We start from the raw sequence: 13,412 nt of genomic DNA, 5'->3' as shown, positions 1-13,412 counted from the left end.
GGGTCGTAGTTCGAATGAAGAATCTGAGAAAGGGACTCCTCTCGGCCGTTTCCGCCTCATTTTGGAAGCAGCAGCCCATGGTTTGCGGATCTAATGATGCGGCAGGTGGGGGCGACCTGGGGGGCCTGTGCTATGTCTCTCATCCCAGGCTGTGAATGTGCTGTGATTCAGTCCACACTGGGCTGTGCTGGGCAGCATTTAAGCCCGGATCAGAATTTACATACAGAAACCCACATCCGGGAGAAGAGCTATCTGCTTTCAAATGGAATGAAATTAAAAGGTAATTTGATGAAATCGAAACCAGGCCATTATCTGATGAGAAGGACATTTCTTGGCAGGTCCCTCAGGTGTAACCAGAAGAGTCACCCGTCCGTCGGGGACAGCAGGCCCGGCGGGCATCTGGGTTAGATGTGGTCCCCCAGGCCTGACACGTGAGGCAGAGAGGGTCCCCGCTCCCAGCCCAGCGCCGCCTCTGGCTCAGGCCTCGGCTTCCCTGACTCGGCACAGACCCCGCCCCGGAGCCGGGCAGCCAGGAGGGAGGGCTTAGCAGCCAACACCTGCCCAGCGCGTGCGTTTTGACACATTTACCCACAGATAGGAAATCCGCTGGCGGCGACGGGCTCTGGGGACCCCACAGGACGCTGGGGGCCGGGAATCCCCAGTTCTCTCTGTCGAAGAGCCGGCTTCCGGAGCGGGTGACTCCCAGCTCGCCAGACTGGACTGTCGAGCAGCTCGTGGCAGCCGGCCTGTGGGAGGGAGGGAGCCGTGCTGGTAATTGCAGGGAGCAGACGCGGCCTGAGCTGTGAGGCAGGACTGGCTGAGGAGACGAGGTGGGCGGACGAAGCGCCCGGGTGGGGGCTGCGACTTACATTTCAGATGCTTCGTAACTTGAACACAAATGCCTTGATGCAAACGTGTGGACGCACGGGAGTTGGTGCTTTATTTTTCTTTCTTTCTTTTTTTTTAAATACATTTTTATTGATGTCAGAGAGGAAGGGAGAGGCAGAGAAAGATGGAAACATCCATGCTGAGAGAGGATCACGGATCGGTTGCCTCCTGCACACCCCACCCTGGGGATCGAGCCCACAATCCGGGCCTGTGCCCTGACCCGGGATCGAACCGTGACCTCCTGGTTTATAGGTTGACGCTCAACCACTGAGCCACCCCAGCCAGGCTGCCCTTTTTTTTCTATACCTAGAGACCAGAGGTGTTCATGTGGCTCTCTTAGACTACGTAAGTGCTAAGGGGACGTGTGTCCTTCTCCCTGAGACTAGATCTGGCCCTATAAAGGTGAAAAAAGCCCAATGAGCGCACGAGGAAAAGGCAATGTGCCCCCTAGTCAGAACACAGGCAGCACCCCCGGCCTCCGGGAATGACCGGCCTCCTCGAGAGGCCACACGTTAGAGGCAGCCCTGAAGCCAGCGGGGCAATCGGAAGACAATGCAGTTCTCGAGTCGATGCGTCACCACCAGTTTGGTTTGCATCTCTTTGACAAATAAACCTAGGCCGAATGTGGGTTCGGGAAGAGAGGAAAGTTCTAGGAATTTTGGGGAATCGACATTTTAGGAAGACGGGACCACTGGGTTCACTTAGGTTTGGAGTCTCCCGATATGTGGACAGGGAAGATAACGTGATGTGCTGTTTCCCCGGAGGAGCAGCGGTGGGGCTTCGAGCAGGTCTGCTGTGGCCTCCTGTGTGTGCGCCGTCTGGTTCCGTCTACTTTGGGATGTCCCCCCACCTCCCCGAGCTGTGTCAGGCCTTAAAGGGCGACTTTCTGAATTTCAGTGTCTGGTCTCAGGTTAGAGTTAGCCTGTAAGTGCTCAAGGGTGATGGCCAGACGCCTGGGGCTTTTATTATGTGGACTAGAGGCCTGGTGCACGAAATTCGTGCACAGGGATGGGGGTCCCTCCATCCGTCCTGCGTCCTCTTGCAATCTGGGACCCCTCGGGGGATGTCGGGCCTAAACCGGCAGTCAGACATCCCCCTTGCAATCCGGGACGCTGCATGCACCAGTGGCCATACTTTTCATACAGGTGAAAGGCATCTTGCTGTTGTATGGGCAGCTACATATTTTGCCCTGATTATAAAAAGTAGTACATAACATGATCCTTCTGAGGCAGTAGTGCCATTTCCCCCATCTTATGGGTGGAAAAGCTGAAGCAGAGAGAAGTTAAGTAATTGGCGCTGTCACACAGTTATAAGTGTCAGAATCAGGGCTGACCACAAAATGTGCAAGCCAGAGTCCGTGCATGTCATCGCTGCATCATCCTGTTTTCTCAGTGGTAGAGTAGCCTTGCCAGGTTTTAACTTTTAAATCTAAGAGACTGTTCCCAATATCTAGGGTAGGGTCCCTAGGCCTGGCTGGCGATCAGGGCCATCTGTGGGGCAACTGGCAGGCGGGGTGATTGGGGGGGCCCCCCTGCTGGCACCTGCCTTGGTTAGCAGCCTGGTGCCGCCCGCTGGCTGGTCCCGCCCCCCAATCACTGCTGCCGATCACCTTCCTCTTGGGGGGCAGACGCTCAACGGTTGGGGGCAGCTCCTGTGTTAAGCGTCTGCCCCTGGTGGTCAGTGTGCGTCATAGCGACCGGTCGTTCCACCGCTCGGTCTATTTGCATATTAGGGTTTTATTACATAGGATGGTTCAATGCCCTTCATCGTCAAAGTCATTCCAGGACACAAGCACATAGAATAGGCAAAATCATTGCCGGAGAACACTAATTTCATGACACATTCCACTTTAGGAAACAAAAGCAACTTGGCAGAGTATTCATTCCTTCTGAGTGGTTTATTCAAAGTTAAAAATAAGTTGGGAAGGTGTTGTAGGGTACCCCGAATCTCACAAAGGACACCTCAAAAAGTCGAATTATGGAGTCATTTATTCAAAGGCCGGCGGCTACGAGGGGAACGGCGCTCCAAATCTCGCAGCCCCGAAAGGCTCGCCACATCTGGCTTATATGCAGAATACCACAAAGGCATCGATTACACCTTTGGGTTTGGAATGAGGAACCGGGTTTGCACAAAGCAGTTATAGAAGCGAAATTGAGCAAGTTAGTTATCTATAAAGATTAAGTATAGTTTTGGGTCTACGGATCACTGAATCAACAGAAGCACATTATCTGGAGCCACTGAGGCAATTTAGAATAATTGTGCTGTCCAGATTCCGGGACCACTGAGTCAACCGGAACGCATTATCTGTAGCTACTGAGGCAATTTAGGGTAATTGTGCTGTCCTGGTCCCCAGGTACAGAAGAATGTGCTTCGATAACCAGTGAGATCACAATGGGATATTCAAACCACCATCCATGGAGTATTCAATCGATTGGGATAGCATACATAAGTTCAGAAAATCAAAATAACTTTTCCATTGTTTTAGCAAGCAAGTAAGTACAGAACCCAAAACAGCAGGGTTAAAGTGAAAGTTAAAACTGCCGTTTCTACCTGAGGTGATGGCTACCATACTTCAAAGGGACAGTTTCACGTTAGCGATCCTTAGTTACTACAGCCATGTTAGGAGGGGAGAGCCACGAGGATGAGAACGCGGGCAGACAGTCATTTTATATTCGTGAGCTCTGCTCAATGCTCTTAGGATTTGGCCTACGTTAGTAACTTATTAAAATGTGGTTGCTATGCCAAAATCCCTTTTCTACTAGCTATTTCTAATACTAATGTTACTAACATACGTTAAAACAACTTAGTTATTATTAATGTCATGCTTGTAATCAGTACTCCTGTGAGGCTGGGCAGTTATCATCATTCATACTTGACAACGGACACTTCAGGCACAGGAAAGTTAAGCGGATTTCTCAAGTTCACAGCTCTCCAGTGGAAAAGTTGGGGCTAACATGCAGGTCTTTTGACTTCCAGACAAGTTTCTTTCTCTTGGACATGTTCTTTCGATTTTAACATTTAACAAAAGGCCTCATTCCGTATTTTCCTTTTTTCAAACATTTATTTTCCAATTACAGGTGACATACGATGTCAGATTAGTTTCAGGTGTACAACACAGTGATTAGAGATTTACATACCTTATAAAGTGATCACCCCGAGAGGTATATTTCTTTAAAAAAATATTTTTATTGACTTTAGAGCGGAAGGGAGAGGGAGAGATAGAAACATCCATGATGAGAGTCATGGATTGGCTGCCTCCTGCATGCCCCACACTGGGGATCGAGCCCACAACCCAGGCCTGTGCCCTGACCCGGGATCGAACCGTGACCTCCTGGTTCATAGGTTGACGCTCAACCACCGAGCCACACTGGACGGGCCTGATAGATACTAGTCTGATAACACTTTACTTTCTCTGTCTTGTTTGTGTTTCTTCTTTTGATGATAAACATCCTTTACTCTTTATAGGACCCCATACAGTTCCTTGAATATACCAAGTACTCATGTTTGCTTTTAAAGAACTCAGAATGTGAGAGCCACTTTTACAGGGTGGGTGTCATCTGAAATAGCACAGGGAGGCATTGTGTGTAATTAGTTCAATTCTTTCTCCCTTCGTCACAGCCGAAAGCTTCTGGTCTAATGAGCAGATACGAGACTGAAGGCCTGCATCACAAATATGCCATCACCCGAGTTATCACCTTAAAATATGGGTCTCCATTTCTTCATTGGAAACGCGATGCAGTACTTTTAATATGAGAAAAACAGTTCCCGTTTTCAGAATTACATTATATTTCCTGGGTGGTAATTAATAGATTTTAAGTCTCACCATGCACGGTTCTGAGCTCTCTTTTGAAGGATAATTTATGAAATATAATTTATGCCGTTATTATGCTCCAATAGTAAAATCAACCGCAACTCCTCCCGCCGGAGCACGAGGCTCTGGTTTGCGGATCTGCCTTCTACCCTTTACCCAGCGAGGGTCCCGAGGAGGCGGTAAGCTAACCAACCAACCGATCCAAGACTGTTGGGCAGGAGGGGGCCGAGCTGGTCAATTCCCCGCCTCCCCTTCAGAGGGACGACCCGGGCCCAGAGGAGCGCGGCTGGAGCTCCGTGTTCCCACCGGTGCTGACCCACCGCCCCGGACTGGGCAGGACCCACCGGCCAGGACCCACCGGCCAGGCTGGCACCTGGTCCCCATGAGGGTTTCTGGACGGGGTTTAGGTTGGAGGGAGAAGAGGGGAGCGGAGGGCGGATGCCTCGCTGTCATCCTCTCTCCATTCCTTAGCTGTGCTGTCCTGGGCGAGTTCCTAGCCTTTCTGTGCCTCCATCGCTTGGCTGGGTCGGGGTGGTGACAGCCCCCGTCTCCCGGGTGGCGGCGGGGATGACCTGTGGGCACACCTTGAACACAGCGTCCAAGCATGAAGGCTGTGGTCCAACGATCCCTACCCAGAGCTCAGGCTGCTCACCTGAGCCCCCGCCCCCCCCCCCGCCCCCAGCTCCCTCCTCCTCGGGAGGACTGGACACCGGACTCAGCGGGTGGAGTTTGGGCAGGTGGATCGGACAAGGGACACACGGCCCCGCGCAGACAGGGGTGCGCGCACACCGCCCCGCGCAGGACCTGGGTGGGCGCGTGGGGCGACGGGTGCGCAGACACAGCGTCCCTCCGTGCGGACGCGGGTCCCCGCCGGGAGCGGGAGGCTGTGCCCCCCGGAGCCTCTCGCCCCTGGAGGCCGGGGCGCGTGAAGGTGAGCGGAAGGCACACGCAGCCGAGCTGCCTCCAGCGGGGGCGGCTGCACCGCGTCCCGCAGACAAAGGGGCTTCGGATCGCGGCCGCTTCGTGGCCCGGGCCCCCCCCCCCCCCCCGGCCCCAGGCTGGCCCGGCGCCCCCAGAGCTGGCCCCGGCGCCCCGCACGTCGGCCCTTTGTCTGGCGGCCCCCGGCTCCCTTTGTTGTCCCCGTCCCTCCCGGAGAGGCGAGGGTGGCGCGGGCCCTCGGGGAGGAGACACGGGGGTGGGGGGGGAGAGCAGCACGCACCCCGCCCGGGCCGCGGCCCCCGAGAGCCGCCCCGCCCCCCAGCTCGGCCGCCCCCTGCCCCTCCGCCCGGGCCGGCGGGAGCGAGCGTGGCGGGCCGGCGCCCTCTGATTGGCCACCGCTGTCGGGGCGCTGCGCCCCGATTGGGCCGCGGGGCTGTCTGGCGCGAGGGCGCGCGAGGTGGGGAGGGGGCGCCGGCCGCGGCGGGGAGTCGGGGGCGGGGCGCGCGCGGGCGGACGGGGGCGCGGGCGCGGGGCGCGGGGGCGCGGGGGGCGGTCCGGGACGCGGGCTCGGCGCGGGGGGGAGGGCCCAGCCGGTCGCCGCCCCCGGCCCCTCCCCGGCCCCGCCCCGCGCCGCCCCGACCGCGGGCGGCCAGGGGGCAGGCTCGCCGGCTGCATCCCCATCCTCGGCGTCGCCGGGCAGAGCGCGGGCGGCCGAGCGCGGCGGGCAGGGCCGGGCCGGCATGGCCTCCACCAGCACCACGGGCTCCACCCTGCTGCAGCCCCTCAGCGACGCCGTGCGGCTGCCCATCGACCAGGTACCGCGGCCCCGGCCCCGCCCGCGCCGCCCCCTCCGGCCGCGTCCCCTCCGCGCGCGCGCCCGGGACCCAGGGCGCCCGCTGGGGCGGGGGCTGCACGGAGGGAGGGGGCGGCTCGCCGGGCATTGTCCGCCGGCCGCCTGGCACCGGCCGCCCCTCCCCGGCGTGCCCACCCAGCCCCCACCCGGCCCGTGCCCGTGCCGGGGCCGCCGGGCGGGGGGGCACCGACGTGCGCGCGTGCCTGCTTGGCCCTGCGCCCTGCCCGGCGGCGCCCGGACCCGGCGGCGCCCGGACCCGGGCGGCCGGCGACCCGGAGCCCGGCAGCCCCTTCCAGGGCGGTGGGCACGGGGGTAGACCGGGCGGAAACCCGGGTGTCCGTGCCCGAGCGCGGGGCACTCCCCGCCCCACGGGGAAGAGGGTGGATGCGCCTGGGTGGAGAGGGCGCTGATGGGCGCGTGTGCCGTGGCGGGGACCGGGGCGGCGGGGGGCAGCGACCTGCGCTCCGGGGGGACGGGCTGCGGTGGCGGGGGGGCCCATTTAGGAGCGAGGCCGCCGCTGGGGGAAGGCAGAGGTTACGGAGAAAAGTCACAGCGAGTTCATCATCCCGGTTTCTGGGCCAGAAAGTTGCAACCTTGTAGCCAGCAGGAGCCAGCCCCCCCCCCCTGCCCTGGCTCCCAGCCCCCGAGGCCTGGGGGGACGGTGGCATGGAACGGCCACCCCTCGAGTGGGCACGACAGGCCTCGGGATCCGCGTGCAGAAACGGCGCTGGGAGGGGCGCCGTCACCCCTTAAAGCAGGTGGGGGGGGGCGTTGGGTCAGGGTGACATTTAGGGAAGTGGCTGATGGGGATGGACAAGGAGTGGCTCTAAGCCCCGAGCTTAAGGTAAGAAACTGGAAATGTGGCTGAAAGTTATTTCCAATGGACTTGCTCCCTAAGTGCTTGCGTTTTGCAGGGGACCCTGGCCCACGGTCCTCTTGAATGTGTGGCTGTCATGGATGTCATTGGGGATCCCACTTACAGTACAGGGTTCCTCTGTACCCCGCTCCGTTTCATGGCAGCGGGATGGGGGCCACTCCTGTGCCTGGCATGGTGACACGAAGGCTTTGTGCTCTACTGTGTGTGTGTGTGTGTGTGTGTGTGTGAGAGAGAGAGAGAGAGATCCTCACCCGAGGATATTTTCCCATTGATTTTTTTTAGGGAGAGTGGAAGAGAGAGGGAAAGACAGAGAGAAACCTCGATCTGAGAGAAACACATCGATTGGTTGCCTCCTGCACGAGCCCAGACCAGGGCCAGGGCTGGGGAGGAGCCTGCAACCGAGGTCCGTGCCCTTGACCGGAATCTAACCCCGGGGCCCTTTGGTCTGCAGGCTGACGCTCTGTCCAGTGAGCCAAACTGGCCAGGGCTGTGTGTGTGTGTGTGTGTGTGTGTGTGTGTGTGTGTGTGTGTGTTAGTGTGTTTAAATATACTCAGTGTGTCCGAGTATAAAAAAATTTCTGCCTTATGTTCAAATCTGAATTCTTTACCTCCATTTCAGTCCTATCTGAATTCTTGCCATTTGAGTCGTAACTTTTGGTTCCTAGCAAACTACCTGCCCCGCACACGTCCTGAACGGTTACCATGTGTCTCATGCCAGCAGATTAAAGTGCCAGAAGTGAAAGTAACCTTGTGCTGTGACACAGTCGTGGTCTCTGTTTGTGAACACGCGGGTCCGCACGTAAGGTTTCCCCGTGGAGGAGGCCTGCGCTCTGGACCGAGCACAGCGGTGACCTTTCCCTGCGTTACACACCGCGCCCGGCTAAGTAGGTTGCTGCTGGTGTATCAGCAAATGCAGGGCGGATACCAGGTCAAACATTTTTTTTTTTTTTTGCTGATGAGGAGCAAGGTTTATTTTAGGGAGGAAGGTATATTCACATTCTCTCTGTCTCTCTTTCCCCATGACATGATGAAATTTTTCCTTACTCGGCTAACACCTTTAAATTTATATGAAGCTTATCTTTGAAAGGCGATTTAATATTAATGAACACCTTTAACCATCTCAGCAACCCAGAGCGAGTTCCTTCAGTCCTGAGAGAAGCAGGGGGAGCCGGGGAGGCGGAGGGACGAAGACGCTGACTTCTTCATTATCCGCAGCCCTGGTTGGGTCCTTTGGACAGTCCTCTGAATGTGTGGAGCCATTTGTATAGGGTTTTGAGTGGTTTTTCCTATGCACGTCTTCCCCCCGCCCCAATATTATTTTATATTAGCTTCCGGTGTGCAGCATGGTGGTGAGATACTCGTGTACTTTACAAGGTGATCCCCTGCTATTTCCAGCACCCACCTGGCACCATCCATAGTTATTACAATAGAGGCCCGGTGCACGAATTCGTGCACCGGTGGGGGTCCCTCGGCCTGGCCTACGCCCTCCCGCAATCCAGGACCCCTCGGGGGGTATCGGACTGCCGGTTTTGGCCCAATCCCCGCAGGCCCGGCTGAGGGACCCCACCGGTGCATGCATCCATGCACCAGGCCTCTAGTATGCATATAAGATCTTTGGTCAATGTCTTCCTGCCCTCCCCCGTCCCCTCGTCCCTCTGAGATTCATCAGTCTGTTCCATGTTTCCATGCCTGTGCGTCGAGCGTCTGCCCCCTGGTGGTCAGTGCGCGTCATAGCTACCGGTCGAACGGTCGAAGGGTCGCGTAGGCTTTTATATAGATAGATATTCCCTATGCTGTACTTTACATCCCCATGGCTATTCTGTAGCTGCCAAATGGTACTTCTAAATCCCTTCGCCCAGCCCCCCAAGCCCCTCCCCTCTGGCAACCATCCGCCTGTTTTCTGTATCCATGAGTCTGTTCTTGTTTTGTTTGTTTGTTTATTTATTTATTTATTTATTTTAGATTTCACATATAAGCGAAATCCTATGGCGTGTGTCTTTCTCTGACTGACTTATTTCACTTAGCATAATGCTCTCTAGGTCCATCCATCCTGTTGCAAATGGTAAGATTCCATTCTTTTTGTGGCCAAGTAGTAGTCCATGGGGTGCATGCACCACAACTCTCTTACCCACTCACTTACTGATGGGCACGTGGGCTGCTTCCAAATCTGGATTATTGTACATTAATGCCGAAAGGAATATAGGGGCCCATGTATTCTTTTTGGATTAGTGGGATCGCTGGGTCCTAAGGCAGTTCCATTTTTTTAATTTCCTGAGGAGATTCATACTGTTCTCCACAGTGGCTGCACCCATCTGCATTCCCACCAACAGTGCACGAGGGTTCTCTTTTCTCCGCATCCTCGTCAGTACTTGTTTGTTGACTTACTGGTGGTAGCCATTCTGTGAGGTCGTATCTCTTTGTGGTTTTAATTTGCATTTCTCTGGTGATTAGTGATGTTGAGTATCTTTTCCTAAGTCTATTGGCCATCTGTATGTCCTCTTTGGAGAAGTGTGTATTTAGGTCCTCTGCCCATTTTTAATTTTTTTTTTTAAAGCAAGTCTTAATAATATTGAATTAATGCCAACGAAGACCTTCACTTTTTATATAGTGATAATAAATCGTTGCCGGGACTGAAGAGTTGACTTTTTAAAAATAAAGCTCTTGGGATAACTAAAAACTTGAATTGTCAAATTGCATGAATAAATAGTCATTTAGCCATTATTTTAAAATTGAGCAAAATAGAAAGTAACTTTTTGTAATATGTAAATAACTGAGTCCACGTTAGAGAAAGCTTAAGAACTGGTTGTAACCAAACCATGTGATTTAACAGGAAAAGGACTAAATCAGGAAATACGAAGTGTAAAAATAGAACTTGTTAGTATGTTAATTTGGTATGAACTAATTAACAGTTTTTGGGAATTTAGGAGATTATAAAAGCGGTTGTTTGATCTCAGAGGAAGAGAAAGGACCGGAGGGCCAGAAAAATAGTTTAACTTTTCTACTAGAGTGTGCAGTTTATGAAATGACGAAATTAATGGTACGCCTGGAATACAGCGTGGGGCAAAAGCAGGTGAACAGTGGTTCATTTGTGAAAGAATGCAGTGATTAATCCGTAATAATACAAGGATAAGCTCTGGGTTTTGCCTGCTCACAACTGTCAGCTTACTTCTGCCCCACCCTGTGTAAGAGCGGACCCGGCCGGCGAGGACGGAGAGGAAGGAGGAAATAAATGTTTGATAAGAAGGTCAGGCAAGAAGAAGGAGCGAAAGGTCCCACTGAGGCCCTGGATGAGGAGTCTTGCCTGGAACGCCAGGGTGTCCTTGGGGCAACCATTGCGTTTGTTCGGCGGGCCTTGAGTTTAAATAAAAAGCTAGTATCCAGGGAGGGACGCTTTAAAATAGGACATTTCTGCCCTAACCGGTTTGGCTCAGTGGATAGAGCTTCGGAAGGTCCCAGGTTCGATTCCGGTCAAGGGCGTGTACCTTGGTTGCAGGCACATCCCCAGTAGGAGGTGTGCAGGAGGCAGCTGATGGATGTTTCTAACTCCCTATCCCTCTCCCTTCCTCTCTGTAAAAAAAATCAATAAAATATATTTTTAAAAAATAAAATAAAATAGGACATTTCTGCCCCGAGGCCTTGCATTCCAGAGGGCTTTATTTCTAGGGCGGTCAGCATGGAAGGGCCGGGGTGGTGGGGGGTTCAGCACGGAAGGGCCGGTGGAGGGTGGCTCTGAGGAGGGTTTGGGCCAAGGGAGAGCCGTGTCTCAGACAAAGGCGGAAGGTGCCGGAGAAGACATCCGATACCAGCAAACCTAACTGGGCTCTTCTTTAGTTGCTGATGTGGCCAATTTTCACAAGACCCCAAAGGGCGGGCACAGCGAAGGAGGATCCGCACGCCCCGGATGAACCTAGTTTTCCTCCTGTTTTCGTAACCTCAGCATATTTGTCCTATTGCACTGGACGGACCCACGTCTCCGCGTTACTGAGCCTGCTCTCTAGCCCTCTCCTCCCTCCCTGCCTCCCTCCCTCCCTCTCTCCCTCTCTCTCTGCCTCCCACCCTCCCTCCCTCCCTCCCTCCCTCCCTCCCTCCCTCCCTCCCTCCCTCCCTGCCTCCCTCTCTCCCTCCCTCCCTGCCTCCCTCCCTCCCTCCCTCCCTCCCTGCCCCCCTCCCTCCCTCCCTCTCTCCCTCTCTCCCTCTCTCTCTTCCTCCTTGCCTCCCTCTCTCTCTCTCTCCCTCTCTCTCTGCCTCCCTCCCTCCCTCCCTCCCTCTCTCCCTCTCTCTCTCCCTCCCTCCCTCCCTCCCTCCCTCCCTCCCTCCCTCTCTCTCTCTTTCCCTTTTTTTTTGGGGGGGGGGTGGATTCGCTCTTTTCCCATTGCAAAGCCCGCAGTGCAGGAACCCCAGGCGAGGCCCACACAGGACACGGCAGGCTGCCTTCACGCGAGAACACGCTCTGAAGCACCCGCCGACGGACCCCGTGTGCGTGGGGGTGGCCCGGAACAATGGGGTGACCGTGGACAATGTGACATTATACTGGTTTGTGCAATGATGACATACATGTTGTGCAATGATGACGCACTCAGTCTGGTCGACACGCATTAAGGAACACCTGTCAAGAAACATCGTCTCCTTTTTTAACCGTGTGGTTCCTCGTTTCCCATGATGCTGCCGTCACGGTGACACGGGAGCCCATTTCCCCGGTGACGTGACATTCAGCGTGGCGTGCCCGGCCGAGGGCCGGGGAGGGATGACACGGGCTCGCGGACCAGTCCTGTGCGGGGACAGGGTCACTGTGTTCGGGGCGATAGGCTCAACCTCTTGGGTGGGACGAGGGGCGAGAGGGAGACCCCGGCATCTGACAGGGTCGGAGGGGGAGGGGAAGGTGGCAGGGCAGCCTGCGGTGTGGTGCAAGGTCCCGGGCTCAGGCAGCGATTTCAATGGGTAACTCCGCACGGTTGACGCGTTTCTTTCACTGGCATTATGTCCCCGAATGGAATCCTCACAGCACCTTGTGAAATCAGATAAAACCCAAGGCGTGAAGTATTTAGCTTCAAGGGAAAAAAAAAATATATATATGTATTTGACCTTGAGTGAAAGGTCAGTTTTAATGTATGGCCTTAACGTGTGGCCGGCCGGTCACTGCGGCCGGTCATCGCTGTGGACCTGGGGCGCCCGTGTCCTTTCGAAGGAGAAGGTGGGGGAGAGGACCTGCCGGTTGCCGTGGTTGGGACGGAATGGCGTGTGCAGGTCAGAGGCGTGCAGAGGCCTCTGAAGAAACCCCGTTTCCGTTCGGTCCGTTTGCGATGGGCCTTTTCTGTGTATGTTCCCTGCGTCTGTGGAGACAGGCCGTGGAGCGACCGGTTAGGGAGGAGGTGGTCGGAAACGTCACCTCGGAGTCCTCCTCCGGTTCTGTGCTGCAGCAGCCCGCGGGGTACGGCGGGCGGAATGGGGGACGCTCTCAGGACGGAGCCATTGCCGGACAGGCTGTTAGCTGCTGGGGTGCTGGGCGGATGGGGTGCCGTCCCCTGGACCAGTCAGCCCCACGCCCAGGTTGATGGCTCAATCCCTGGTAGGGGCGTGCAGGAGGCAGCCCACTGATGTTTTTCTCCCATCGATGTTTCTCTCTCTCCCTCTCCCTTTCTCTCTCTAAAAAGCAAATATTTTTAAAAAATCCTTTATTAAAAAAAACAAAAAAACCCAGCCGTCGTGGCTCAGGGGGTGAGCGTCGATCTAGGAACCAGGAGGTCACAGTTGATTCCCGGTCAGGGCACAGGCCCGGGTTGCGGGCTCCATCCCCAGTGTGGGGCGTGCAGGAGGCAGCCGACCCATGATTCTCTCTCATCATTGATGTTTCTATCTCCCTCTCCCTCCCCCTTCAGTAAAAAAAGAATAATACTTTTATTTTTTAAATATATTTTTATTGATTTCAGAGAGGGAGGGAGACAAACACAAGTAGTTGTAGATTATTGTGAAAGCAATCTAGAAAGCCCTGGGTTGAGGGCTCGATCCCCGGGGGGGGCGGGCAGGAGGCAGCCCAGCAATGGTTC

General features: G+C 55.4%; 1 protein-coding gene across 2 annotated transcripts in view; it reads left to right on the top strand.

The window, feature by feature from the left end:
• The first annotated feature begins 6,260 nt into the window (after positions 1 to 6,260).
• The window catches only part of MBOAT2 (membrane bound glycerophospholipid O-acyltransferase 2), a 55,607-nt gene continuing 48,455 nt past the window's right edge, over positions 6,261 to 13,412 (top strand). The window contains exon 1 of one of the 2 annotated variants that reach the window (XM_079791511.1): positions 6,261 to 6,453. In XM_079791511.1, the coding sequence (XP_079647637.1) occupies positions 6,379 to 6,453 (75 nt within the window). In that variant the 5' untranslated portion in view covers positions 6,261 to 6,378. The remainder of the gene's footprint in view (positions 6,454 to 13,412) is intronic. The other variant, XM_079791512.1, reaches the window with a different exon arrangement.

This window comes from Cnephaeus nilssonii, assembly GCF_951640355.1.
Source record: "Cnephaeus nilssonii genome assembly, chromosome: 15".
In the NCBI taxonomy this organism is placed as follows: domain Eukaryota; kingdom Metazoa; phylum Chordata; class Mammalia; order Chiroptera; family Vespertilionidae; genus Cnephaeus; species Cnephaeus nilssonii.
This window is presented reverse-complemented; position numbering and strand designations above follow the sequence as displayed.